The sequence below is a fragment of the Prenolepis imparis genome, unplaced genomic scaffold (assembly GCF_030444845.1).
Source record: "Prenolepis imparis isolate NDT839.2.m4 unplaced genomic scaffold, iyPreImpa1.0 SCAF_7, whole genome shotgun sequence".
Classification (NCBI taxonomy): Eukaryota; Metazoa; Arthropoda; class Insecta; order Hymenoptera; family Formicidae; genus Prenolepis; species Prenolepis imparis.
Genome location: NW_028141165.1, coordinates 10432283 through 10445938, shown reverse-complemented (window position 1 = coordinate 10445938; position 13656 = coordinate 10432283). Strand labels below are relative to the sequence as shown.

At 25.8% G+C, this 13656-nt stretch overlaps 1 protein-coding gene across 1 annotated transcript; it reads left to right on the top strand.

Moving 5' to 3' along the window:
* The first annotated feature begins 5326 nt into the window (after positions 1–5326).
* Positions 5327–9893, top strand: LOC145938368 (very long chain fatty acid elongase 7). The gene is made up of 5 exons (XM_083041906.1): positions 5327–5750; positions 7245–7435; positions 7829–7909; positions 8181–8364; positions 8737–9893. The coding sequence occupies exons 1-5, from the start codon at positions 5690–5692 to the stop codon at positions 9081–9083; spliced, it is 864 nt and encodes a 287-aa protein (XP_082898032.1). The 5' UTR covers positions 5327–5689; the 3' UTR covers positions 9084–9893.
* The last annotated feature ends 3763 nt before the right edge of the window (positions 9894–13656 follow it).

Sequence of the window (13656 nt, the reverse complement as noted above, 5' to 3'; positions counted from 1 at the left end):
TTTAGAATTGATTAGAGATCTCTGCTTCCGCTTCGACATGGAAAGACTTTGTTGTTTATATAACTAACGATAGAGTATATAGAAATCACAGTTTGTTTGCTATCTTCATGAAAGATAATAAAACATGTACACAACTAAATAAAACATATACACAACTAAATAAAACACAATTAAATAAAACATGACAAATCTAAAATTTTATGCGAAAATATATTTTATGTCTTTTTATTTGATCAACTGCTTTCAGCTAATCAAATAACGAATTCTCTCAATTATATGTATTTTTATTTTTCTTATTATGCAATATTGAGCATGTAAAATCTGACAAGTAATTATACAAAGAAAATATAATTAAACATAATTCTTTCATAAAAATTAATATAAAATATTTATCTGTTATCTACATAAAAAGAAAATATGAAAGATAATTTGTTCAGAACAGGTCTAACGAAAAAGAAACATATAAAAAAATTTTTTTTAATTGATGAAGAATTATCTAATATTATCGCTTTTGTGAAAAAGAATGGTTGCATATAATACTAAAACAATATAATATTTTAACACTAAAACAATATAATATTACCATTTCTTTAAGAAATTGTATGCGCGTATAAAACAATCAATTTTCAAATTATTGTAAACTTTAAATTGTCGTATCATCGGTTGAACATCTCATGATGTGTCTTCTTTCTTTCCATTGTACATTTAATTCTATATACATATTCACATGGGGTTAATAAATATTTATTAATTTATTTTATATTCTTACAATTCATTATGTATAAGAAGGAGAGAGAGAGAAAGAAAGCTTAACGGATATATTAACATCAAACTAACTGTATGAATATTGTTAATTTCAAAGTAAAATATGTTATAACGTAATATTATTAACGTGTATATATATCTCCCAATAAAAATCCTGTTTATTAATATAAATCTCGATAATAAAATAAAATTATTTTAACACGCATTATTATTAATATTGCCAATATAATATAATTATAAAAAATTTTATTATAAGTCTAAAAAACAGAAGATTAATTAATTATTTTTATCTTCTATCTATAAGATTAATTAATTATTCTTTATATTCTTAGTATTAATTAATTAATTCTGAATATGTGCACTTTGACAATCATTGTCTCATGGAAATAATTTTTAATTAATTTAATTTAATGGAAAATATTTCTCAAATAAAGATTTTTATACCAATATTTCTTAAAATTAGTCTTGAAAGGATGAAGTCATATTTTTATTATAAAAAAAAGTGTAGCAATCGATGTTCCTGATGCGAATGATCTCGAGAGAATGTCGTTATTCTACAATCTCGGAAAAAATTTCGGTAACATGTACGCGTGAAACAATAAAATATAGTACGCAATGGTACGCACTGTTCTAATTTCTAACACATGTGTTACAAAAAAAAACGGTCGGCAGAGAGTTTCGGTCGGTCTACTGATCAAAATTCTAAAATTTCTACAACTCGGCCATATCTAACCGTATGAGCTGGTCCGGCCATACGAACATGTTCATAGATTTACAAATACACAATAGATATACAATAGATATAGAATACAATAATTATTTTATTGTATCATATGTGCTTAACAAAAACTCTCTGGATTTTCGAAAATTAAACGGAATAATTTTACCGATAACATATACATACATATAGTTCTTAAAAATAACTTTTTGATAGTGCACACCCCTTTACAATTTTTAGATTAGTTAGCTCTAACACATATGTGTCACAACATGGGTGTCAACAAAGAATCGATCGTGATCAACTGACCTTTAAAATTCCTACATTATATAATATTTTATAACGTATATGTAACATATATTTTGTAAACGTATATGTATTCCTTTACTAAGAGTACAAAATATGTCTAGACTGAAGCGTAAAATTACTTACATATCTATCGTATAAAGGATATATTTCTTCCATAATCTAAATTATTTATTTAATGTCACTTTATTCCTTCCTTTTTTTTCTCTCTATATGTCTTTCTTTCTTCTTCTTATAACTTCCTTTATTATTTGAAGAGACTTATACATTTCTTTCGACTAAACGTTTTAGATTGTACCTCAGAATTGTACAATTTGTGATCGCAATTACTTACATTTTCTTACTCTGTTTTCGCATTCTTGCAAGAATTATAATTACAACCTTAATTGTGAGCCGTTGGCACTAGAGTCACACGAAATATTACGTTCATAATGTCAGCGGCGACATGTGGCTAGTCAACATGACAAGCACTAATGATTGTCATTTTCTTAATACTAATTTTATTATCCAAAATTGATAAAAATAAAAATATAAAACAGCAGGAAAAAAAAGAAAAATATAATATATTAAAATATATTAAGAAATATCGAGTATGGAGGAGTTTTTTTATAAGTAAGCGGTATTGCACACACATTATTCGCATATATTTGTAATATTTTTCTGTGAATCAATGAACTTTATGTATAAACAACATTAATATAATTATGAAAAATAAAAAGCTTAAAGGACCTCGCACCGGTCATAGGGGGAAAATGTCTTTCTGCGGATTTGGCTAATTTTTGGATATGTTGTAGTTCTCGTCATTCTGAACAAATGTCTCAATGGGCAGAATGATCTAATGAGCCGTTTCCGTGCTACAAGCCCTAAAAGGTCCAGATTTAACATGTAAAAATATAAGTTTTTCGACTGGAAATAAAGAAGGATGGATTTTTCTTCTTCAATTCTTAACTGTACTGATGATAATTATTGTTAAGAGTTGTATAAAGACAACGGATGTTATAAACTATATATATAATATCAATAAATATGTATTCAACTTATACATACACATTATATGTCCACTTTTATAATTGACATACATTATAAATCCACGTAGATTGGATTGTACTACATACATCCGTTGTCTTTATACGACTCTAAACAATAATTGTCATCAATACAGTTAAGAATTGAAGAAAAAAAATCCATCCTTCCTTATTTCGAGTCGAAAAACTTATACTTTTGCATGTTAAATCTGGACCTTTCAGGGCTTGTAGCACGGAAACGGCTCATTAGATCATTCTGCCCATTGAGACATTTGTTCAGAATGACGAGAACTACAACATATCCAAAAATTAGCCAAATCCGCAGAAAGACATTTTCCCCCTATGACCGGTGCGGGGTCCTTTTACAAATATGTATATATATATATATATATGTGTGTGTGTGTGTGCGTATACACACACACAGACGTATATATTATATATACTTTTTTAAAAATATATATGTGTATGTATATACTTACTACATTTTTATATGCGAGAGATTTTTTATTGCCCATTATTATAACATGTATAGTATTATACAAATAATGATTTCTTTAGAACTTTTGGATAGACATATCTTTCATAAGAAAATATTTGCAATTTAAGGTACCTTCTTATCGTGATATTGCTTTCTTCCAATTATCATTGTTTAATCAAGATTATTTATTATTTGCCTTTTTTGTTTGATTTTTCAAATAACAAACGTAAATAATGTAACGTAAAAGTAACTTAAATTATAGTGATTTAATCGCTTTATTAAATTCGAAATATCATCGAATACTATATGATAAAGATGGTAATGCATATAGTAAAAATATTACGTTTCTTCATCATATCAATCGATATTAAAAATAATATAAAATATCATAAACGTAATATTTGTATCATATGCATGCTATTTTGCTGTAATTAAAGATGTTAATGCCCTTTTTACGCGGTCAGTGACTATATATTGTATGTTAATTAACCTATCGATTGGTTGGAGAGAAATTCGAATTAAATAATTACTTATATAAATTCATCTTTATTTCTCTTTACGATTGAAAATTGATTTGTGCTCATCTAACAATAAATTAGTAAACCATAAATTAATATTATTAATAGATATTAATATTATTGATTATAGGTATTTTAATAAATATAAATATAAATTAATATCATATCTTAAATATAAATTAATATCATATCTCGATATTTAAATATGAAAAAAACAAAAATAAAAATAATAAAATGGAATTTCCTGTATTAATACATTCTTATAATGCAGTTTTTTTCATTAGCAATCTATGCCCTTGATTATCATGCGTTACGTGTATTAGTAGACAAATATTTATGCAAATATCGAGAAAATGAGAGAGAATATGTATGTATTTTGTTGTAGAATTCTTATCCTTTATTATTAGTACGCAGCAATAATAATGTCATAGTTAACAAACGTGTGTTTCTCGAATGTTGGTCATGTGATTGCTGCAACGTTTCATATTCACGTTTTTAACAATGTCACGCGTTTAAGCAATGTGAGTGCAATTACGTTGCAATTAGCCGGGATTATCTGCAGAGATGAAACTGAAGAAATGTGTCGCCAACAAAATTAGGGACTTAACAAATTTCGAAGACTGAAAAAAATATGTCAACAGCTAATAGTAACATCACGAGTCTTTTTGATCAGAAGAAATTAAGAAATTACACCCTATTTAAATGCAATATGTAAAATGTGCAGTAATCATTATATATATATTTCTAATACAACTGTCAAATTAAACTTTTTTTTTTAATATATCTTAAATATAAAAATATTACAATTAATACGAAATATTTTTTCTTTTTTATTATTATTATGTATTACGTATATGTATTAAGAGTTAGAAATAAATTCGCGAATGTTTAGAGTTAGTCAATCATTTGTAATTTATTTATCGGACAATATACGATGATTAAAATATAACTATAAAATATAATTTTGAAGATAATTTTTGATACATAAAAAAAGGAAATATATATTGCGATATTGACTTATTCGTATAGTAATACAAATAAGGACGATATTAATTAGAAACATTATAACAATATTATACTTTTATTTTTTCGTGTTAAAATTATCTTCCAAAATTATTTTTGAAGTGAAAATACTTTCCTCTCTCACATTATATATTTTTCACGATGCGTATCAATCATCATGTTGTATAACATGAAATAAAATATACTATATGTGATTCCAACAAATTGGTCCGACAAATAATGAAAAATTAAGAGAGTAAAATGTAAACAAATTTTAGATACTGTTAGAGCAATTTTTTAATTTAATTTTGTACTTATAAATATTCAATATTTTTACGTGATTGTGAGTTAAGTTGCTCTGAAAGGTCACATTTCCTAGAAGGGATAAATGTCAGTGCGACACCTGGAGGACCCCTGTGTTTGTTAAACAGACATGTTATAATTACAATACAATGAGAAGGAACTTTATGACGAAACGGAAACACGTCTTTGCAGTTGATTTGCGAGTTCCATAGTGACTAGTCGCGTTGAAGTAAATTTGCGAAAAGAGAGACCAGTAAAAACATACCTTTATGACTAGTCGAGTGAAATGTTCAGCTTCAAATTTAAGATAATCAATTCGGATAGTAATCGGAGATAACTACTTCAATTAAAGGAATTGAAAATCAGAAAACAACACGAAATTATTGTTTCTCCATCGAAATTATACATGTAATCTGTTAAATAATGAGAATATATCAAGCGAATTAATCAGCTTTCATTTGTCATTCGTGAGAGCATTACGATAAGAGGAAGTCTAATAACAACAATTTTCTCTCCTTGGTTCTTTTAAATATATAAAAATAATACCGGAACTCTATTTACATCCGTCATCACCATGGCTGTAATCATACGAGAGCTCATAGAAGGGTACAAATATTTTAATGAAAATCTGGCGGGTGAGTATTTCATTTTTACACCAAATATTACATTTAGAATAAAAAATATTGTAAAAATATAATGAAGTAAAAAAAAGAGTGATAATTTGTGATGTCGCTAAATTATAAAAGAAGTTAGATTTCTATGCATAGAAAAATTTTAATTAAAGATTTTTTATATTTCTAAATTTTGTTTGTAATAAATCGCAAATAATAAATAAATAAGAGTAAATAAATATATTTTTTCTTTTCACGTATTAAGAAAAGTAATTAATAATTATAATTAAAAGTCATTAATAATAATAGGACAAGTTATAGGACAATTATGATATTTATTTGCCATCTTTATATATATGTATATGCGTATTACCTCGTAACACAGTTTGTAATATCATTGTTGATATGTATTCTTTTTTATCATACACATGTCTCTCTCTCTCTCTCTCTCTCTCTCTCTCTCTCTCTCTCTCTCTCTCTCTCTCTCTCTCTCTTCAATTATCAGTAGCAGTAGTAGTAATAATTATCAATACAATTTGCATTATCAATTATAGAATCATATTATTTGTCTGCAGCATACAGCATAATACTACATAATATCAGTCATCTATTAAAACTGTACTATATCTATCATCTATCGTAGGAATACTAAAAAACTAAACGTACAAAGGTTATAGAAAACCACAATAATACAACATTGTTTTTAATGCATGCATTAATTTTCCTATTTAATATCGAAATGTATTTCTTCTCTCGACATATTGGATTCCTTTACTCTATTAAACTTTATAACTTTGTAACATAATTTTAAAATAGTTTAATAGTAAAACACACATTTTAATTTAAGCATTAATAATTTAATGTATAATTAATGTATAATTTATCTTTTAATAAACATAATATTAACATAATATAAACATAATATAAACATAATATAAACATAATTCCTGCCCCAACACACACACACACACACACACATACACAATGGGCAAAATCCGACCAGCAACTTCCCCGTAGTGCCCATCGGATAATGCTAATGTTGGCGGTAATTGAATACATAGGCAAAAATGCATAGGTAACTTTGATATGCTGTAACTTCGCGAAAAAAAATTGTACGGTATTCAATTTTTTTTTAAATTTGTAGAGAAAAGTCCATATTTTACGATAGTTATGATAATATTTGCGAAAAAAATTTAGTACACTCCGTAGAACTCGTCAAACTATGCAATTTAAAAAAAAACACGTCCCTTCTTTTAAAGGGATGGAGAAAGGGGGAGAGAATAAAATCAAAATCGAACGAAAGTTCCTTAAAGTAGAGACTTTACCCTTTAAAATAAAAAAAAAATTTTTGAAATACGACAATTTTTTGCGGAGATACGCTTATTTGAATTTATGCTAAATTTTGATATTAATTACGTGTTGCGATAATTTTTTTGACGAGTATATATATTTACAATATGTAATTTATAATAATTATATATTATAAGAACTAAAATTTAACTTTTCTTATATTGCCAGATCCACGTACCAAAGATTACTTAATGATAGGCACGCCATGGCCTTGCTTAGCTTTGATTGGATTTTATATATATTTTATTTATAATCTTGGGCCGAGACTTATGGAAAGGAGACAATCTTTCAAACTGAACAGGATATTACAAATATATAATCTTTCACAAATTTTAATAAACGCATACATATTTTATAGAGTAAGTTATGTTATATATTTTTAATGAATTTCTCTGATTATTTATAAAAACAAGAAAAAATTTTTCTATTTATTTTACACGAATTTTTAAAAACCATATAATTTGACGACAAAAAAATTGATAAATTTATATTTTAACAAGATATGTCTAAAAATATTTTTATTTTTGCAAATTTTTTACTACGCTTAAATTATAAGATAGGAGTATTATCTTGAGACATTTTTTTCTATTACAAAATCGATCGTTCTGATGTGTGAAACGTGACATGTAATTATATGACATTTAATCAGTATATGATTAATAGATTGTTTTTTTTATTTAAAGTTCATCAATACAGTACTATCATTGTTTGAGAAATGTTCTATATTTTTTAATTATATGTACATTTTAAAGGCACTAGAATTGGCGTGGTTACGTGACTACAGTTACTTTTGTCAGCCTATTGATTATTCACACACACCGAAGGCCATAGAGGTAAGAATTTAATTAATTAAAGATTGAGTAAGTTAAAATAATTTAATTTTATGTTGTCAATTATATTTATTCATAAAATAAGATTCTTCAGACAAAAGAATAACGATAATATTATTATAGCTATTTAGCTAATAATATGATAATATTAACATAATTATATCAATAATCCAAATTGCACATTAGATGTTATAAATATATTTAGTTTTATTTGTTGTTTACATAGAAATAAGAGACAAAAAAAAGTATTTATATATATCTGCCTGCTAAACAGATCACGAGAACAATGTGGCTATATTTCCTGGTTAAAATATTGGATTTGTTGGAGACAGTTTTTTTCGTACTCAGAAAGAAACAAAATCAAATCAGTTTTCTTCATGTATATCATCATGTGGGTATGGTATTGGGTACTTGGGGTGCTACAAAATATCTGCCTGGCGGTCATGTTACTTTCTTAGGTATATATTACAAATTAAAAAATTTAATTTACTGTAGTTAATGATTCATGTTTTTTACTTTAGAATATGCAATAATTTTATAAATATATATAATCGCAGGATAATAATTTTCTTTTTTTTACTTTTCTAATATGAAAACTGTATTTAATATAAGCATGGAGTGTATGTATGTTATATTAATTCTTTATATTATATTAAATTCTTTATATTAAATTCTTTATATACGAATCAAGGAGTTATATATATATATATTTTTTTTTTCATCAGAATTAAATACATGATTGCTGAATAATTTTTTTTTTTTTTTTTTTTTTTTTAATAAAGAAGGTCTTGTATTTTTTACGGTTAATTAATTATTAACATGTATTTCAGGATTGGTCAATACATTTGTACATGCAATAATGTACACGCATTATCTATTATCGTCCATGAAAATAGATACAAGCTCGTTTAAAAAGTACATTACTCAGTTGCAATTGATCCAATTTTTCCTGATTATTTTACACTACGCACAATTAGCCTGGGTGGAAGATTGCGGATTCCCGTTTTGGCCAGCATACATTATGATACCACAGAATTTTTTCATGATTATATTATTTGGAGAATTTTATTATAAAACGTACATTAAAAAACAGCCAGCAGTTAGAATGGTATCAAAAAAGACGGAAACAAATGGCATTTCCGCTGAAGTCTCGAAAGAAAAATTGAAAGATCAATGAATTCAAAACTTAATGTATTATTTAATATTTTTCTCTCTTTCTCTTTCTTTCTTTCTCTCGTTCTCTTTCTCTTTAGATATATATTTTTTTTTATTTTTGAAACTAATATTAATGTGCTTCTCAGAATTCGAATTTTTCATCGAACATTACTTTTATATATATCCTATCTCTTAAATCTTTATCGTGATAAATTGATTATTAATGATTATTGCAGACAATTATTTCAACAAGTCTAAAAAAAATACACCGTAAAGTGTAACCTTTTTATATCTGAATTACATAACTTTTTCGGTAAAATTAGCCATGTTTATGACTTATATAAAGCAACAATCAATTAATCAATTTCTCTTTATATTTAATCTCTTACGCTAATATTAAATTCTAATTGTCTAATTCTAATTAATGTCTAAAATAAGATAAGCAATAGGAATGTGCACATACATTTATAAAAATTTTACTATTATCTGTTTTGCCATAAAAATATGCACTTCATGTTTTATTTAACGTCATTCTTCAATCATTTGTGTACTTTCATTCGTTCAACTATTTCTATATAATAAGAACAATAAGTTTTATGTAATACTTACTGTACTTGAAATAACGCTAAAGATTCAAGTTCAGAATCATAGAATCATATAACTGTTAATTTTTATAAAAATGTTTATTTTAGAAAATTAAATTTAGGTTATAAGCGACTTAAAATAACATCTACAATATCAGAAATATACTTTTGAAAAAAGCTTTAATATCGATGTATTTGAAACACTATCATTATACATGTCACACATTTATTCATATACATCACTAGTAATCCCTAGTAATCCCTAGTAATCCCAATTTATAATGTTTTTAATGATTAAATATATAAATTATGATACAAATATATATACTATAGATATGAATATGTGCGTACATTGATATTAAGTCACAAATATATTTTATGTATTCTATCTACATACAATTTAGAAGAAATTTTTATAAAACATTATATCTGTAAAATAAAAAGTTATTAGTTAAAATTATATAAATCTTCCCATCATATATGCCTCTTTTGATTACGTTATTCACATTTAATGTGTTAAGTAATATTAATCATTTTATTCGACAACGTTGCAATATCGAAATATTGCTACAATGTTATTTTAATAATTAAATTGTGACTTTGTCAAAAAAATTTTGCAAACAATATTTAACAAAACATATAAAAAGATGCAAAACTAAGTTGATGCAAATCTAAATTCTGAAAATGATATAGAAGATTTGGTTCGAAAGTCTGGAATCGACCGCCAATTACATACGCGGAAAAACGGCAATAATATGTATATGCGATATATTCGATTCCGAACACGCACTTCTCGGTACACATTTTTTTTATATAAGATTATAAGGATCCTTAATATTGAATTATACCGTTCTATCCTCTTTCTTTTTTTCTTTTTTTTTCTCTCTTCTGTAACTTACCTATTTCTCATATGGCCGATAACCTCGCATCAACACTGGTTTTCTGTTTTTGTTATCCGGTCAATCAGGCCAAATAATTAATTGTAGCCGTGGATGAGCTGACGACCTACTTTTCTTGAGCACGTCCCGAACGGGGACGAGCGAGAGGAAAAGGAGAACAAGGTGGGAAAGTACCGAAAGAAGCAGGCATATCTACAGCGAGTTCCGCTTTTGTTGTAAGGTGCCGTTATATTTAATCTTGGTTCACGAGCTCGAAATCCATCCATGAAGGTCATCGAAATTTTTGTTTCTTACAATGTCACTTCATAATCTGACAGAAATGCACAATTAAATGTGTTTTACTCCTTTCTCTTTAATTAAAAATGTACATACTTGAAGGAAGTATCTTGAAGTTTTTGTCATATTTCATAGAATCTTTTTATAAAGACAATTTCTATACAAAAATTATAAAAATCACAGCAAATTCGATACAAGAAGTATCGAATTAAATTACATTTTTTGAAAAATTATTTAAAAGTTTATTCTATCTATAATTAATAAAAGGGCAACGATCTATAAGAAAATAAAGTTGCTATTTCTTGGATATATTTCAATCAACAGTTAACTTAGTGAAATGAAGAAATTGTATTAAATATTTTTAACATATTGATTAGTGTGTCACGATGTAAACAGTTTTCGTATTAATCCATATTAATATTTGTATTTATGGAACTATAAAACTGAAATTTTTAAAAACATTAAAATAGACATTTTTAAAAATATATAATAAATCTATAATATACCTATAAATGTCCCTTCTTCTTTTATTCTCAAGAATTACATGCAGCAATTACATTCCATAATTGACGATTTTTTATCGATAAATAATTAACGATGACGTAAACAAGAATACACTTTTTAACGGTACTGTCAATAGCAGCCTGAAAATGCGGTAATATCAATTGTGATCGTAAAAACACAACAATAAAATCATAAAAATAGATGTGAACATAATTCTGCGGCGATAGAAAGTTGTTTTTCTTTTTATATAGCATATAGCTAATTTATGACTATGTTATAAGAATTCACAAAAACAAAAGATTTGACGAATTTTTAATTGCAATCTCAGAATGCGGTAATATTAATTGTGATCATGTAAAAACACGAGATTAAAATAGATAAAAATAGATGTTAATATAATTCTGTTATAATAGAACATTGTTTTTCGTTTTATAATAAGTTTGTGACTGTATTGCAAAAAAAAAGAACAAAAGATTTGAATTTTGAAAAATTAAATGTAATGAATAGGTATATCTTTCTCGTTTCTTTTTTTAATTTTTTTTTTTTTATTTTTGATTGAAGATTGTAGATTGCTTTTACCTTTTAGTCGCAAGAATATAACGTAGCTTCGTCCATATGGCTTTTAACATGTAAATCTAAGTTCATTGCAATCCTGTCAAAGATATATTCCGATCACTTAACCCATTATAAAGAGTACATAATCCTACTTCTCTGCTGCAGATCGTTAACTTACTTCCTAGTTAAAAATAATGAAAAGCAACATCGAACATTCGAGATTGGTTTTGTTCATAACACCTCCGGGTATTTGCGTCTCTTATTAACCCGGTTGCCATCAGCGTCGTAATTATTTAACGTATGACAGCTTGCCGACTGTTCGCGTACACAGGTTTGTTTCTAACGAACAATAAATTTTTGTCAGCTCGCAAAGCTAAATTGCGTGATGCGCGAAAAAATTTTTACGACACTCTCCCGTTATTCAGTTTGTGATGTACAGAGTTCGTGACTTTGAACTGTGTCCGCGATTTTCTGAAACTATATAAAATTTGTAATTTCAAGAAACTCTGTCCGTGAATATATTCTTGCAATATATATGTGTTTTAGTTTAAAATTAGTTACAATAACTTTGAATTTATTTCATTCGAAAACTCACGATAACACATTTTTGTTCAAAATTTTGTTATTGATAAATTATTCGGTATCATACTTTTTTTAGATCATTAAATTTTTCTTATAATTATTAGAACATGTTTGCGGAATAAAATCATAACAACAAAATTTTCTTTTGCTATAACAACTTATTATAAAATAATTTTATTTATATAATTTTATTGCTTTTTACGCGTTAACTATGTACTTGAAAATAATTAGGCATACAAAATAAATAGGTATCCAATTGTGCCATTTTGCTATTTATATGACATTGTATTTGTCTGAGCAATATATGTAGTTAGAAACTTCTACAGGCAGTCTATGTCTTGTTATACGATACATCCACCATTTAACGTCCGGCTGATATTCCTGAATATTCAATTGTTCTAGTCAGGGATGTGCATTATTTGAAATAGATCCATTTAAAATGGAAATATAAAATCTAAAATGCCTATTTTGTACTTTGCATTTAAAATACATGTTTTTAAAAACTATTTTATATTTACATTTAAATGGTTTTTCTTATCCATTTTTTATTTCAAATGCGTTTTTCTTCCAAAATAAATATTAATCGAGATATCAATAATATGTATATATAACAATCAAAATGTTAGGAAATGTCTTTTTTTTTGTAAACAATAATAAACATTTTTTTATAATTTCACATGTAAATAGGTATATTTACGTAATTTTTTGTTTTTTGTATAAAAAAAATTTTTTTATATTAAAAATATATAAAGTTTATATAAAAGTTTAAAGAGTTTATAAAAGAAAGTTTATAAAGAAAGCTTATAAAGAAAATTTATAAAGTTTATAAAAATTTAATAAAAAATAAGAATTTAAATATAAGTAATAATTGTAAGAAGTAAATAATAAAAAATAAGAATTTAAATAGGTTTATATATATATATATTTGAAAAAACTATATTTATTTTGAAAAATTATTTAAAAAATACTTATTTTCCATTTCTTATTTTAAATGGGTGTCTAAAAAACATTTTGCATTTTGCATTTTCAAATGGAAAGCTTCCAATTATTTTACATTTTTTATTTTAAATGGACATCTATTTTGCATATCCTTGGTTGCAGTAGTAAAATGTTCCGTTGGCGCCATCGTCTAACGATGTCATTAGTCATGCTTTCATTCTTCTGTATAAATGTCGAGACATAAACGCTTCTATAT

Bases quoted from the DNA above. Each gene is read 5' to 3' on its own strand.
- LOC145938368 (XM_083041906.1), top strand. From the start codon at position 5,690: ATGGCTGTAATCATACGAGAGCTCATAGAAGGGTACAAATATTTTAAT. The intron at 5,751-7,244 runs GTGAGTATTTCA...TTATATTGCCAG, and splicing joins TTTTAATGAAAATCTGGCGG to ATCCACGTACCAAAGATTAC. The intron at 8,365-8,736 runs GTATATATTACA...CATGTATTTCAG, and splicing joins CGGTCATGTTACTTTCTTAG to GATTGGTCAATACATTTGTA.